Genomic DNA, 16,617 nt, shown 5'->3' with positions numbered 1-16,617 from the left:
ACACTTTGTCCAGCTCAGCTGTTGTCTAGATGAGTAATGACCCGTAACAGCATTAAGTATTTGACAGCCTGGGACTGTTCAAATTGAAGTTTTACAAAGCAAGGACTCCTCTTCTTAGAATAGAAAAAGTGACTGCATTTTTTTTTCCTTTTTTTGAGACAAGGTTTCTCTGTGTAGCCCTGGCTGTTCTGGAACTCACTCTGTAGACCAGTCTGGCCTCAAACTCAGAGATATGCCTGCCTCTGCCTCCCGGGTGCTGGGATTAAAGGCATGCAGCATATTTAATTGTTTTTAAGTTTAGATTGACTTTCTGTTGAGTTGGTTGAAAGTGTTGAGAGAGGCAATGGGTCCTTAGCCCAGATACCTGAGGGCATCTCTAAGGACACTACAGCTGCTCTGGCATTTGATGTGTGGGAGGAAACGTCTTCACCTCTAGCACACGTGTATGTCTGTGTGTGCTTCACTCTGCTGTAGGCTCTTCTCCCCACGCAGGCACAGTCGTGAGCCTTTCCCTCTCTATCTTGGTGGCCACCTGGTCAGTGCTTGCGTGTGTCTCTTTCCTGTTCACTGTACTGCTTTGAATCTTATGATTCAGTGAAGTGGGATGTTCTAGCAGCTGTAACCACTGGCCTGGCCTTCCTGCTGTAGATTTGGTTTTGCTGTAGCCTTCCTTGGAGACTGCAGACTTTCATTTCGTCAGCCTTGCCCTTTCCCCTCCTGTTTCCACCAATGAGGCTCCCCATTACACCTCCTGTCCTTGGGGACCTCTCAAGAAATAGACTTTGCACAAGATGGTTCCTTACACTCCTGAGCTCGTAGCCTCCACAAAGAGCTTTCCTTCACTGAATCTATCTATCTTCCACACTGAAATCCACAGTAGGCCATTAACTTACCTGCCACCCAAAGATGGGGGTGTGGTAGGATATGAGAAGAAGGTGGTGGCAGCTCTTTGCCCCTTAATCATCCCTTCACCCAACCAAATCAAAATGGCTTTGCAAAAGATCCTCTGCATTTTCCCTCTACTCTAAAGAATTGGAATTTTTGTCTTTGTTACATGTGGAAGTAGAATTTTCTCGCATCAGAATGTGGACTTCTTGGCTTAGTTTTGTTTTGAATGAGGATCTTACTATGTTACAGCCCAAGCTGACCTCAAACTCATGATCCTCCTGTCCTGGCCTCCTGTGATTGCTGGGTCTATAGGTGTATTCTCTGCCTGTATATACTACCTTTACAGTATCCCCACCACTACCACCTGCTTTATAATATCCCCTTACCTGCTTTACAGTATCCTCCACCTGCTTTACAGTACCCCCCACCTGCTTTACAGTATCCTCCACCTGCTTAACAGTATCCCCCACCTGCTTTACAGTATCCTCCACCTGCTTTACAGTATCCTCCACCTGCTTTACAGTATCCACCTGCTTAACAGTATCCTCCACCTGCCTTACAGTATCCCCCACCTGCTTAACAGTATCCCCCACCTGCTTTACAGTATCCTCCACCTGCTTTACAGTATCCTCCACCTGCTTTACAGTATCCACCTGCTTAACAGTATCCTCCACCTGCCTTACAGTATCCCCCACCTGCTTAACAGTATCCCCCACCTGCTTTACAGTATCCTCCACCTGCTTTACAGTATCCCTCCACCTGCTTTATAGTATCCCCCACCTGCTTTACAGTATCCTCCACCTGCTTTACAGTATCCCTCCACCTGCTTTATAGTGCCCCCACATGCTTTACAGTGTACCTCCAAACTGCTGTAAAGTATCCCTCCACATGCTTTTACAGTATTTCCTGCCTGCTTTACAGTGTGGGCTTTTAGCACTGTTCAGTCTGAAAATCTACACAGGCTTCCCTATCTGTAAGACCTGTAAGAGGCCTTGCCCCTTGCCTGATTTGAATACTTCCTTATTCTCCCTGGATCCTTTGCTAGCCACCTCCCCTTCCTACACTCTTCACTTTGGATGGGTGAAGTTTTAGATTTGGGCTATGGCGGTAGATTTTCTGTTTCTTGTTGTGGTTTAGAGTATGGGGTGTGGACAGAAGCCCTTGACTTCTCCTAAACACTCCTCACCCAGCTCTGGCTGTCTGGAAACTTGGGCCATATGTGGATTTCTTAGCTGAAGAAATGAGCCTAAAGAGCCAGCGCAAGAGGAATGGCTTTTTCTCTTTCCCTTAGAACAGTAAAAGCTCTCTGATTGGTACACTTCTAGTTCCTCTTGTCTAGTATGTTCCAGTTTTAGGCAAATGCCACTAGAGTGCCCAAGAATGCTCAGGGAAAGAATCTTGACATTTGAGACAGCTGATGTTCCTTAACTTCTGAATGGAAGTTATTGCTACTAATGCTTGAGTCTTTAAAGGATAATTGACCAGTAGGAGCTGGAGGGACAGATGCATTAAATCCTTCAAGTCTGTGACTGGCTAAGTGTTTACTTCTGTCATTGGCAGGTAGGGAGCAACTGACCGGGCAAGGTGGTTCACACCTAATAATCTTAGCATTCAGCAGTGTGAGGCAGGAATATCAGATGTTCAAGTCCAGCCTAGGCTATATAGTGATAGCCTGTCTCAAAGAAGAAGAAGAAAAAAAAAAGTTAAAGGCAAGACAAGGAAACACAGAGTTATTTGTTTTTTAGTGTGTATGCTCGTATATGTGAGTATGAGTGTGTGAACACAGGTGTACATGTGCCACAAGCAGGCATGTGTAAATTAGAGAACAGTCTAGTTCAGCCTTTACAATATATTCCTTCTTTAAAAAAACCAAATTATTTTGGGGATGCAGAGGTGGTTTTGCAGCTAAGAACACTTTCTGCTTTTGCAGAGGACCTGGATTCAGTTCCTAGCACTCATATCAGGTGGTCTTAGATCACTTGTAACTCCAGATCCAGGGAATCTAATGGCCTCTGTAAGCACCTGTATACATACATGTGGCACACATGTGTACATTCAGGCACACATACAAACACATAAAATTAAATTAGCAAGTAATTAAAATCTTTAAAAGTATTTATTTTGGCCTGGTGTGGTGGTACACCTTCAATCCCACCTAGTAGTGGAGAAGCAGAGACTGACAAATATCTGTGAGTTTATGGCCAGTCTTGGTTTACATAGTGAGTTCCAAGCCAACTAGGCTACATAGTGAGACTCTGTCAGGAAGGAAGGAAGGAAAGAAAGAAGAAAGAAAATAAATCAGCAGGACATGATGGTGAACACCTTTAATCCCAGTACCTGGAAGGCATCTTTGAGGCAGGGCATCTTTGAGTCCAAGGCTAGTCTGGTCTACAGAATGAAATCCAGGACAGCCAGGGCTACACAGAAACCCTGATTCTAAAAACCAGAAAACAATTTTATACAATAAATTCCCATAAATAGATTCATTCAGGACTCTGGAAACAATTAGAATTGTCTGGGTGTATTACTCTTAAAATTGTGTGTATTTCTGGCACCATGCTTCCTTAAAATTGTAGGCAGAATAGCTATTTGATAATATCGGTTGTAGTTTTAAGGGTTTTTGCCATTGTACTACTTCTCAGCCCTAATAAAATCAGATCATGTGATGAATTAGTAAAGGCTCCTTTGGATTCATTTTCTTGGTCTTGGTGATACATTTTTCACATTGTCTTGTGGAGACCCAGTCTATGAATGTTTGTATTACTAAACTCAGGTATGAAATACATGGACTTCATTGGGCGGTGATGGCCCATGCCTTTGATCCTATCACTTGGGAGGCAGAGGCAGGAGGATCTCTGTGAGTTCGAAGCCAGCCTGATCTACAGAGCGAGTTCCAGGACAGCCAGAGTTGTTATACAAAGAAACCCTATCTCAAACAAACAAACAAACAAACAACAACAACAACAACAAACCTGAGAGAGTGAGAGAACATGAGCTTCATTTCAGTGTTTTGACTTTACAAGAGAATGGTTGAAAGCAGGTCAGGGTCCCAGGAGGGGTGTTCATGTAGCACTGACTTGAGCATGTCCTTGCGTTACACTGTTGCACATTGTGTAGCAGCAGATCTTCTTGTGAGTTGAGAGACAAAATGCAACCCAAAACAGTCTATGACTCTCATACAACGATAGATGAATAACTCTGACTTTTAATGAAGGAAAGAATTAATAAGTTACTATCAACAGTAAAAAGGAAAATTCATAAAACACACAAAGACCAATAGGAATGTTGGAATTTGCTTACAATTAGTAATCAGCTACATTTCTATAGAATTTTTATTTCTTTTATTTTTTTATTTTTATTTCTTTGGGCAAAAATCACTTGCATTACCCTCAGTATTCAACTTACAGAATTGTAAAATAGCTTAGAGACAGGAAAAGCTGGTGATAACTCAGAATGTGTTAGACAGGAGACCCGGTAATCCCCCTCCCATTTCGTTGTCTTTCATAATCTTTCCTGACAGAATGTTCTAGAAGCTGGCTAATCTTTTTCTCAGCTGCTAAACCTACTTGTCTTTTGTCAGCCCAGTAAAACATTAGTCATGGCTTTAGGGGTGATTCAGGGAGATGATTGATCCTGCAGTTTTCTATCTCTTTGATTTAAAATCACAGTCTGAGGAGGTTGCACTGTGTGTGTGTGTGTATGTATGTGTGTGTGTGTGTGTGTGTGTGTGCGCGCGCGTGCTCTTAGCTAGTGCTCTTATTGCAGGGGGAGAGGTGTGGGGGAGGGAGTCATATCTGCCCAAAGAGGTATTGTTTTTCTAATTGTCACAAAGGTACCAGATAGGCTAGTTACCCTTGTTTTTGCTGATTCTTGATCTTAGGACTATAAAAATGATTCAGATATCTTAACTTTCTTTTCATTTTTCTTAGGTTTTCTTACAGAGACTGGAAAAACCAGAGCAAGTACTATTTTTTCTGCAGGGACTGAGTCTGCCTTCCAAGTTACACAGATCAGAATTATGGTAATTTTCCTTCTACCTTCTTTAAGTAGTGGTACTTCTTTTTAAAAGTGAATTAGGACTGGGTGGTGGTTATGCACGCCTTTAATCCCAGCACTCGGGAGGCAGAGCCAGGGGAATCTCTGTGAGTTCGAGGCCAGCCTGGTCTATTATGCGAGATCTAGGACAGGCACCAAAACTATACAGAGAAGCCCTGTCTCAAACAAAACAAAAAAAAAGGAAGGAAGGAAGGAAGGAAGGAAGGAGAGAGAGAGAGAGAGAGAGAGAGAGAGAGAGAGAGAGAGAGAGAGAGAGAGAAGAAAGAAAGAAAGAAAGAAAGAAAGAGAGAAAGGAAGAGAAAAAACAAAAAGTGAACTAGGGTCTAGGGAGAGAGCTTAGCAGTTAAGAGCCCTGGGTGCTCTTCCAGAGGACCTGAGTTCCATTCCCAGCAACCACGTGGTGACTCACTATGTGGTATCAAGCATGAGTGTGGTGCACAGACATATATGCAAGCAAAATGCCCCCACACATAAAATAATAATAATAATAATAATAACAATAATAATAATAATAATAAATTTTAAGTGAATTGAGCTGGGCAGTAGTGGTACACGCCTTTAATCCCAGCACTCAGGAGGCAGAGGCAATGGGTCTCTGTGCATCCAAAGCCAGCCTGATCTATAGAGTGAATTCTGGGACAACCAGGGCAAAACAGAGAAACCCTGTCTCGGGGGAAAAAGTGATTTGGGTTATGTTTCCAGAGGTCCTTGCCTTTCACTGGGTATGCAGTGATTATTTTTCTCTTTCTCCGTCCTCTAGCAGAGGGCAGGGTACAAATTTGGATCCAGTTATATAAGTCTCTGAATGGTGGGATTGGAAGGATGGAGAAAGCCAAACTAACATTTTGTAGGATAGCTTTCTTACCTTATAGGACATAATATGTTTGAATATTGCTTCATTGGTTTCACTGTGCTGTAAGCTGTTAGAACTTAACCATATCAACTGGAGAAAATAGCCACAGAATTTTTGCCTCTGTTTCCAGGTTCGCCGTGGTGGCATCGGTGCTCAGTGTGGGCTGGTATTTGCCTATAATTCACCTTCTGATAAGTTTCATGCAGAAGAGCACTTCAAACGGTTTGAAAAATATGACAAATGGAAGCTCCAGGAACTGAGGCAGTTTGTAAAAAGCAGGTACAGAGCAGAGGGAAAGTCCATGTGGTTAGTAAGAATGTATCTGTTCTCTTGCTGGGTGTGATACCACACGCCTTTAACCCCAGAGTTTGGGAAGCAGAAGCAAGTGGACCTTTGTGAGTTTGAGGCTAGCCTATTCTACATAGTGAGTTCTAGGCCAGCTAGCACTACATAGTAAGACTTGGTCTTAAAAAAAAAAAAAAAAGGATGTATTCTTATTGTCAAACTATGCTCATTGAAAAGGTACCAGTAACCTACCACAGAGGCCAGAGGCCTTTGTTACTTTCTAAAAGCATTTGAAAAGAGAGGTGTTAATTTGTTCATAATTTCTTACTTGGCCCTTTCTGTGACAAGGGTCACAGGTCTTCAGAATGGCTGGGGAGTGATACATGCCTTAGTTGGCAGCAGCCTGAGTTTCACCTGGCCACTGGGAATTTATCCTTTCCTGAACCCTTCTCCTGCCACTCAAGCTTTAAAACAGTTTTAAAAATTTCTTTAGATTTATTGATTTAATGTATGAATGTTTTTCAGTGTGTGTATGTATATGCACCGCGTGTGTGCCTGGTGCCTATGAGGGTCAGAACACATTGGATCCCTTAGAACTGGAGTTATGAATGAATGATTGTGAGCCACCATGTTGTGCTAGGCCTGAGTCTTCTGGAAGAACAAGTGCTGTTGATTCTGATCCTTCCCTCCAGCCCCACTGTTCAAACTTCCATTGAAAATATTTATTAAGCATTTATTATGTGCCAGGCCTGATGCATTGAAGATCCCGCAGTGGAGAAAGTACTAGAGAGGGTACTGTAGTGACTACAGAGAGCTTCCTGCAAGGAGATAGTGTCAACCATGTAGTGAGTGCAGTGCAGGAGACCTCTGGGAGCAGATAGCAGGCCTCCCTTGATGGGAAACGTAACCTGGAGCCAGTGAGCAGTGCTGTGTTCTTTCTGAAGAGTGACTTACATACTAAATAGCTACTTGAGGAAGTAGTGGGTGCCTTGGGCAGAGACACGAGTAGGCACTAGGGCCCAGAGGTGGAGTATGGCATAGTGAAGGAGCTGGTGGTTATGTGGCTGAGCTGCACTATTGGGGAGAGCTGGGAAAGGCAGGTCAGTAGAAGTGTCTCTGTTTGTTTCAGGTCTTAGTTTATCTTTAAAGCACATGTATGTGGTAGGGGAGGCAAGCAGGCAGAGGGTGGAGCATGTTATGGGGAGTTAAGAGGAAGGTGAAAGAAATCACATGTGTGTTCTAGAACTACTTAGGCGTGTGCTGCAGCACCATGGATAGAGGAAAACAAGCATAGAGGCAGAGACTGGAGGAAGCATGTTGCCAGGAAGCTGAAGGGAAGAGTGGCCTAGACCAGTGCAACAACCTTTGTAGCCAGCAGTGGAGCAAGGTGACCTGATGCAGTAGGGCCTGGGGATGACTGACCAGAGAGCAGGAGAGGAAAGAAGGCTTGAGCAGCACCAAGTTCACGGCCTGGGCCAAGGGCAGGTGGGGAACTTGGTAGTGCCTTTCTCGGAGATAGAAAATGTCCCAGGGAGAAGCAGGTTTGTGGGAAGACTCTGAGATGTGTTATAGCCAGTAGGACAAACAGGTCAGCAGCCTAGAAGAGACTCCTATATTGTGGGAACAGACATGTCAATCTTTGACATGGTCATTAAAAATATTAGATCCAGGTGTGGTGCCTCATGTTTTTAATCCCAGCATTCAGGAGGCTGAGGTAGGATTGCTGAGAGTTCAAGGCCAGCCTGAACTACAGGCTGAGGCCCTGTCTCAACCAAACAAAACTAGATGAAGAGGTGGAGGTAGACGAGATGGCTTTAGAGGACTGTGGACTAGGAAGACAGGTCATCTTGATGAGCAGCACTAGTTAGAGACAACAGAAGACTCAGAGAATAGGGGGCAAGCCAGGCTATACCTTGGCTGTTGGTTTGTTTTTTGAGACTAAGTCTTATTAGCCTGGATAGCCTAGAACTCACTATGTAGCCCAGGTTAGCCTGGAACTTGTGGCAGTCTTCCTGTCTCAGCTTTATATGTGCTGCGCTTATAGGTGTCTACCACCACACCCAACATAATTTCTCTTTTAATAATGGCTACAGGTGCCACCTAATTTTAAGCAGCCATGTTCTTCTCACTCTTGGGATATTAAAATAGGTCTTTTCCTATAAATTTTCTGTCAAACAAGGTCTTTCATATCTTATACAGGATGAATTTTTTTTAACCTAAATACAAGCTTATTTATGAATCCCTTAATGATTTGATCTGGTTCTAGCATGAGTTATTCTTCAATATAGGCCAACTTCATTGGCCTACATATATAATCCATTTCTCTCCAGTTGGAAATAAAAATGACCTGCCTGTTTTGTTGTGTCCTTCTGTCACTTTGCTCCCCAGTCATCACCTGCCTGCTGTAAAGTGTGGTTTAGTGTGAGAGCATGCTTCTACAGTCCCTGACTCTTTGCCAGCTTTCTATGTTGCAGACTTTCTTGAGAAGACTTTTTGCCAGGCTGGGTGGCAGGGGGATAGGAAGATTGAGAGCTCAAGGCCAGCCTGGGCTACATAGCCGAGGATGGAACCAGGTTCTCACACACTCTAGGCAAACACCATGCCACTGAATTATATCCCTAGTCCTCAAAGAATACATTTAAAATTCCTCTAACATGTATTATGGATGAGACTCATTAGAGCTTAGCAAATTCTACCTGTTCTGTTGTGGTCAGTTGTATCACAAAAGATTTCTACCAAGAAAGACTTATGTGAGGAAGAGAACAAAACTTTTCCTTTGTTCTAGAACCTGTTCTGGATTTTCTTTCCTTTTCCCTGTAGTTATCTGTAGTTGCTTGTCAATGCTTGTACAGACACTCTTGTGCTGTTAGTGCGATGGTTGAGTCATAGACCAAGTAGTGTGAGGTTTTAAAAATGGAACTTGAAGCCAGGCACGGTGGCCTTTAATCTCAGCATTTGGGAGGCAGAGGCAGGCAAATCTCTTACGAGTTCAAGGCCAACCTGGTCTATATAGTGAGTTTTGAGGTAGCCATGGCTACATAGTGAGACTCTGTCTCAAACAAACAAAGAATGGTATTTGAAAAGAATGCCTGCTCCTTAGTTAGTTACTTAATTGCTGAAGAGGGAGTAGCATTTACCCATCCAGCTTTTAAAGAGCAGCCTGCAATTATGCTTTAGTGTTTAGGATGGAATGCATCCTTTAGAGGACTTGCTAATCAACAGAGACCCGTGAAGGCTGAGATTTTCCTGTTTGAGAGCTCCAGGATCCGAAGCATCTATCCTTCATCTGTTTGTACATGGCTCAAACCTCAGGCTAGACATACACAAGTTAGCCAGTCCTAGGGAAGGGAAGCTACTCCTGCCTCTCCCTCAGTGCTCACCAGAAGTGCCCATCTTGGTGCATCACTCCTGCATCTTACCGGAAATGCCTGACTTAAATGTCATTTGGATGAGGCCTTACCTGTCAGGCTCTGAAGAAACTGAAAAGTAGGAAAATGTTTATGATTACCCTCGTATTCACAGGATTGGTTGCTCATCTGATGACCTTGGAGAGGATGATCCCGTTGGCTGGTTTGAGCTAGAAGAAGAGTGGGATGAAGCAGATGTCAAGTTGCAACAGTGCAGAGTTGCCAAAGTAAGCAGTAACCAGTTTGCACTTCACTCGTTCACCTGCTCTCCCCTTCCACAAACACTGCTGACTGCACCAGCCCTGAGCCAACACCGGGTCTGTAGAGGGCATGGAGAGACAGATGTAATATGGCTGTGACAAAGGAGGTTTAACCCAGCCTGGGGTTCACCAGAGAAGACTTCATTTGAAAGAGGGTGTGAAATCATCCCAAGTGCTGGAAGAGGATTGGGCCATAATCTTTAGCTTGTCTGGGATTTGTCAGCAAGGCCCACTACAGCGAGTAGTGCACAGGCATAAATGCAAGAGGAATGGGTAATGCCTTCCCTTGTAATTTATTTTTCTTCAGAGTAAATCTTAAGAGTAAAAGTAAGAGAATTCAGAACTTTCTTCAGAGTTCATAAATAGTATGTGCTCAGTACCTATCTGTAGAGTTGAGTGATAGGTGCAGAAAGGCTTTCTTCCCAGTGAGTTGTTGGCTCAGTGGGTAAAGAGGCTTGCTGTCAAGCCTGAGACCTGAGTTTAATCCCTGGGACCGACACAGAAGGAGAGAACCAACTCTTTCAGTTTGTCCTCTGACCTCTACAAGCACGCTGTGAGATACACACATGAAATAAATAAGTAAACTGTAAAACTGGAAATAAGAGAAGATAGCAAGGCCTTTATGAAAGGAATTTTCCCTTTGAGAAGCAGTTTGCACCAAAGCTGAGCTTTTGAAATGCCTTTGCTTTGTTTGCACAGACAAGGCTGTCTCTTTGCTTCCAGTGCATGAGTTGCACGTGCTGGTTGAGAACTTGAAGTGATTCCATAGGGAATTGACTATTTCATCAACTATCTGGTTTTTGTTTTTGTTCTTTCTCAAAATGACTGCCAAGAAGCAAACCTAGTTCTCTCACTCCTACCTGGCTTTTGCCTTTCATAAAGCCATTGTTCTTAGTATGATCATTACAAAACCTCACTTATCCAGTGTTTGTATTCTTTTTTCTGTTGGCTGAAGATACTGAACTTATTTTGTGTCCCCAGTATTGGGCATGGTGACTCTTTATAAAATACTTAACTAAAACCAAGGGGGACTTTCCTAAAAAGCCCTCTGAATCATCTTTCATTGCACTTAGGGACTCCAAGTCCTTCTCTTAGGTCTCTTTTATCCTTTCTAGTACTTGATGGTGAAGTTCCTGTGCACCCGCCAGGAGTCAGCAGAGCGCTTGGGTGTACAAGGCTTGAGTATCTGCGGGTACCTCCGGCCTGCAAGGGCAGAAGCTGAACAAAGTATCCTCTGTGCCCACTGCAGAAAGGACACAGAGAATATCTATGGGGCCACCCTGCTCCTCAGGACCCTGCAGTTCATCCAGCAGCTCGCCCATGACCTGGTAGGGCTTTTTCCCATTGTTATATAACATTCCTCTAGGAGAAATGAATGACAATGTTAAGGGAGGTAGGCACCTTTAAAACCTGGCCTCTCTGAAGCGATGGCAATATCAGTGAACACAACAGCTCTCATACTGCATGATAATACAAAAAGGCTGGGGAGAGTGGGCTCGGTGACACCAGTCTGTGGAATACTACATGGCATGAGGCCATTGTGAGGTCCCTTGGAATAGACCTACAGATATGTGGTTCTGTACCTATCTGTGCTTGCCCAGGGGCACCAAACAAAACAGCATCACAAGATTTGTTAAGTCTTAGAATTGCTTCTCAAGTCTACAGGTGAATTTCATTTACTAAATAGACAAAACTGTCAGGGTTTGAATTTGAAATATTTGGGGTTTTGATGCTGACTTTTACAATTACTAGTAAGTCACAGTGTCAGTTCACTCAAGGGCGTCTTACCATGGAGTGCTTGGCTTACTTCAGGGGAGTCCTTGGGTGTGTACAGCAGTGTCTACCCTTAGCTTCCTTTCCCTTCAGTGACAAGGGACTGAAGTGACTCTTGAGCCAGTGTGCATATGGCGTTTGGGTCTCTGTCAGCCAAGAACTCTTATCACAGCAGAGAGAGAGAACGGCCTAGGAGTAGTGGCTAGGTTACAACAGAAGCGCAGCCCACATGTAGGGAGGTCAAATAGACTGCAGGACAGTCCTGAGCGTCATTTTCATGTACACCTTGATGTGTGTGTTATGAAGTCAGCCTGTGTGGCATGTGTGTGTTAGTGTCACAGTTATCTGTGTATGCACATGCGTGTATTTCTGGGTTGTGTGGGAGTTTCACTCAGGTGGATCATCTCACTTCTTAACCATGACAAGTAAATGAGACATCCCAGTATTTCTCTAAATATATTTTTTAATTTTACTTTTTTCTGGTCTTTATTATTTTTTAGGTGCAGCAGAAGGAAAGTGGCTTAAAATATAAGTCTTTCCTGGACTTCACAGGTCTTGATTTGCAGATCTTCTGGAATTTTTACAGTAAATTAAAGCAAAAGTAGGTCAAAATTTGTTATAAATTGACAATCATAAAAGCTGAACTGGATATTTTTTTCTAAATTTTTTTTCTTATATGTATTCTTATGATTTGAAATATTTGATTGTTGAAAATGGCACCTCAGATTTCTGTAAAATGTTTAGGAAGCATTTCCCCAAACATTTCCTTATGATTGTCCTGCTAAGTAAACAGGTCAGGTGTTACAGTGATACAAGTTAGACATCTCTTATCCAAAATCCAAAGCTCGAAAAAATTTTTGTATGTCACAAGTATTCACTTCATGAATCACAGTCAAAATGCAGCTGAGCTAAAAATACTGTATGGTTGGGAGTCGTAGCCCAGAGACATAGTGCTAACTTCGCATGTGTAAGGCCCTGGCTTCAGTCCCCAGCACTGCAAACAAAAGGGAAAGAAGTTGTATACAAAACAAATGAATTTTATATTTAAAAATTATTCACTTGTTTATTTATGTGTGTGTGTGTGTGTGAGTGAGAGAGAGAGAGAGAGAGAGAGAGAGAGAGAGAGAGAGAGAGAGAGAGAGAGACTTGATGCTCGTAAGGGTGGGTACATGGACCTGTGTATATGTGGAGGCCAGAAGAGGCATTGGGCATCACATTTTCTTAGTTAGACTGGAAGCCAGTAAGCCCTAGAAATCCTGTCTCTGATCCCCCACCTCCTCCCCAAACACACACACACACACACACACACACACACACACACACACCTTGGAGCTGGGTTACTGCATTCACAGGGATGCCTAGCTTGTTACATGAGAAGTGGAATCTGAATACCAGTTTTTATGATTGTGGAGCAAGTCATCTCCCCAACTCTACGAATTTCATATTTAAACTTGGGTCTCGACTCCAAGAGAGCTCTCTTCCCTCCCCATCCCCTTCCCTCCCCCTCCCCTCTCTTCTCCTCACTTCCCCTTTCCTCCCCCTTTCTGCCCCTCCCCTCCCCTCCTGTCCCCTCTCCTCCCCTCCACTCCACTCCACTCCCCTCCACTCCCCTCCCCTCCCCTCCCCTCCTCTCCACTCCCCTCCCTCCCCTCCCCTCCCCTCCACTCCACTCCCCTCCCCTCCCCTCCACTCCACTTCACTCCACTCCCCTCCACTCCACTCCCCTCCACTCCACTCCCCTCCCCTTCACTCCCCTCCACTCCCCTCCACTCCACTCCACTCCCCTCCACTCCACTCCCCTCCACTCCCTTCCTTCCCTTTCCCTCTCTGATGCATGCATGCATGTGCTGATATTCCAAAATCATGGGAAAAAATCCAAAGTTTAAGCCTCTTCTGTTGTGATCCCAGCTTTTTAGATAAAGGACATGATTTGTCTCCTCATCTTACAGGTGAAGAAACAAATCATAAATATGCTTCCTTCCCCAGTGGGCAAACAGGGTCTGTTTTCAGGTGTTTGGTAGTGTTCCTCCCAGCTTCCTCTGGCTTGGCATTCCTTTACTGAACCTGATGGCTTGAGGGAACTCGGTTGTAGACAGCTGTATGGCTTTGGAGGGTGAAATGAACCTGCCCTTCTGTTCTCTGACGTTCTTTGTCCTTCTGAAGCCCAAGGGAAGAATGCATTTGTGCGCAGACCCTGCTGCTGCAGCTTCTGCAGAGCTGCTTCTCAGTGCTGCAGAGTGACCCACCAGCTGTCTCTGAGGAGGAGAAGCCTGCCGCACAGTGCCCTGAGGGAATGCAGGCTGCCAAGGAGCTCTACACACACTTATGTGATGGTAGGGACTGGGGTGTGCCTTGAATGTGACTTTGTACAGTGGCCACTTGCCTATAGAAGTGTGAGGGGTCCAGTGTGAGCCAGAGATTGGCACTGTGGGACATGAACCTGCCTTCCTCCCTCCCTCCCTCCCTCCCTCCCTCCTTTTCTTTTCTTTCTTTTTTCCTTGAGAATAGGTCTTATGTATCCTAACTGGCTTCCCACTCACTAAGCAGTTGAGAATGGCTTTGAACTTCTGATCTTCCTGTCTTTACCTCCTGGGTACCAGAATTATAAGCAAGTGCCATTGTACTGTTTTATGTGATCCTGAACCTCAAACCCAAAGCATCACAAATGCTAGGCAAGCATTCTGCCAACTGGTTTACCTCCCTAACATAACAGGAGCTTTTTGTTTGATGCCTTTTGGATTACTGTTTTGAATTGAGGATTTGTTCTTTTACAGCCAACTTCCTGCTAGTTTCAGATGCAGTTCTATTATATTGGGGGTAATTACTATCACACTGTTCAGCCTTACCTTCATTCAAGACACTGGGATGAGGCCAGTAGATGAGAGTGAGAGATTGTAATAACAGATTGTGGATGAAACACATGCCACATCTGAGAGTATTTTTAAGGCTTTGCCAAGTGTGTCTGAAGAGAACAAACAAAGACAAAAACTTGTCCATATAGTCTCTGTTTTAGTTACATGTAAACAAAAACTCGATTACTTATACTACCTAATGTATATACAGAAATAGCTCACTTTGATACAAAGTACACCATGGAGAGTAGTGAACCTGTAATCAGTTATAGCAGGTTAGTGAATAGATGGAATGTAGTAGAGCTGACCCATTGTTCTTTCTCCATTAGTGGTAGATAGAGCTGATGGAGATTCCATGCCCATGGAGATCCTAAAACAAGAAGTCAGGAACACCCTTCTCAATGGGGCTGCCATCTTTTTTCCTGATCGACAGACCCGGCGGGCCCAGCTCTTCACCATGATGGTAACTATGTACCAAAAGTGTGGGTGTCATGACTGAGTTAGTCTTTATCTTCTCTAAATACATGACAGTGTTTTCTGACACAGTCACTATCTGCCAGGCTTTGCATGAGCAGTTGAAGGACGTGTATATACTCAGTCTGAATTTCACAGCCTGTCCTCTTCATAGTCACAGTGTAGTTTCACCCTCATGACTTGCCTACAACCAAATAGTCTTACCTTTTTTCCCAAGAAGAAATTAATGCAATTCCAAGAAAAAATTAAAGCAGTAATATAGTGAATCCTTATCACTCAGGCTAATCTTGTTTCATCTGTGATATACCTCACTCTCCTGTTCTCCCACCCACCCAGTGTCATTTTGAAGCAAACCCCTGACCTATTGTATTAATAACCAGCTTAATATATGACTGTGAAGAAAACATAACCAGGTTTTAATCCTCAGTTGGTCTTCTTACCCTCCTAGGGCCCTTCTCCATGTTACTGAGAGTCAGTACTGTGGTAAAAGGTACTTTTCATAGTTAAAAGCATTGTATTGCCAAATGGAACATTTTATACCAAAAACTTCCCCATTTGTTTGTTGGAAGCATTCATCAGGTAGCTGAATGATGATTTGTTGTTGATGTTGTTGTTAGCATGTGTCCCATATGAAACAGGAGACATCTGACCACTTGAATGGTGTGTCTGTTAGCAAAGCAGCCTTGTCTCTCTGTTCATCCCTTCAGAAAGGGATCAGATTGCTTTTTTCCCTTCATACTCTGGTGAATTGAACAGCACTGCTAACTTTGATGTTGCTAAACAGTCCTCTTCAGGTAACTGTGTTCGTTGTGACCATCTCTTATCTTCCCACTGTTTTGTTCCTAGCAGAGGCCTAGGTCTTAAGTCCTCTGGAATCTCCCTCAGTGCCTTACATAGAAATAGGTGCTCAAGGGCTGATGACCCCTTGTCAACTTGACACATAAACATATCACTGTTAATCCATAACATTTCCTTTCTTGTTTATCTCCAAGATCACACATGATATCAACATTACAACATAAGCATTTCAAATTTTGAAAGTCCTACAGTCTTTAAAAATTCAGTCTCTTTTAAAATCCAATCTTTGTAAAATTCCAAAATCTCTTTAAAAGTTAAAAGTGTCTCAACTGTGGGCTCCTGTAAAATCAAGACTAAGTTAAATACTGTCTTACTTCAAGAGGGAAGAACCAGGGTACAGTCACCATCAAAGTGAAACCAAATCAAACTCCAAGTGTAGAAATAACTCAGTGTCAATACTGGCACTCACTCATCTTCTGGACTCCTCCAAAGGGCTCCGGTCACTTCTCCAGCTCTGCTCTCTGCAGAACACACAGCTTGTCTCCTAAGCTCAGGCCAGCTCCGCTCCACACCTGTTGCTATGGTTGATGGTCGTCCCATGGTACTGGACTCTCCAAAACACTGGGCTCTCTAGCTGCAACTGGGCTGCACTCTCTCCAGTAGCCTCTCATGGGCTCCCTTCACGGTGCTGAGTCTCAGCTTCTCTGCATGACCCCTTTAGTTCTGGGCCTTCAACTGCTCCTGAAGCTGTACTTTCTCCAGTAGCCTTGCCTGGCCTCTCACAGTGCCAAGCCTCAGCTGTTCTCTATGACTCCTTCATGCCTTCAAAACCAGCACCACCTGAATGATTCTTATATAGTACCAAGTTTGGTTGCCAGTGTGAGGTACAACCTTGGCTGCCTCTGGAACACAGCTTCTGTGTGCTGACTTTGAGGAAACACTTCCCAGAAGATTTCTGTGGTGATACATTG

The 16,617-nt window shown here is 43.8% G+C and overlaps 1 protein-coding gene across 2 annotated transcripts in view; it reads left to right on the top strand.

The window, feature by feature from the left end:
• Window positions 1-16,617, top strand: part of Zzef1 (zinc finger ZZ-type and EF-hand domain containing 1) — a 131,682-nt gene that overhangs the window by 40,207 nt on the left and 74,858 nt on the right. For both annotated transcript variants that reach the window (XM_052756186.1, XM_052756185.1), the window contains exons 10-16: window positions 4,818-4,909; window positions 5,928-6,076; window positions 9,605-9,716; window positions 10,865-11,077; window positions 12,023-12,123; window positions 13,686-13,855; window positions 14,704-14,837. In XM_052756186.1, the coding sequence (XP_052612146.1) occupies window positions 4,818-4,909; window positions 5,928-6,076; window positions 9,605-9,716; window positions 10,865-11,077; window positions 12,023-12,123; window positions 13,686-13,855; window positions 14,704-14,837 (971 nt within the window). The remainder of the gene's footprint in view (window positions 1-4,817; window positions 4,910-5,927; window positions 6,077-9,604; window positions 9,717-10,864; window positions 11,078-12,022; window positions 12,124-13,685; window positions 13,856-14,703; window positions 14,838-16,617) is intronic.

Source organism: Peromyscus californicus, unplaced genomic scaffold (genome assembly GCF_007827085.1).
Source record: "Peromyscus californicus insignis strain IS unplaced genomic scaffold, ASM782708v3 Scaffold_3__1_contigs__length_106647218, whole genome shotgun sequence".
In the NCBI taxonomy this organism is placed as follows: Eukaryota; Metazoa; Chordata; class Mammalia; order Rodentia; family Cricetidae; genus Peromyscus; species Peromyscus californicus.
Note: the sequence above shows the minus strand (reverse complement) of the source record. Positions and strands in the feature narration are given on the sequence as shown.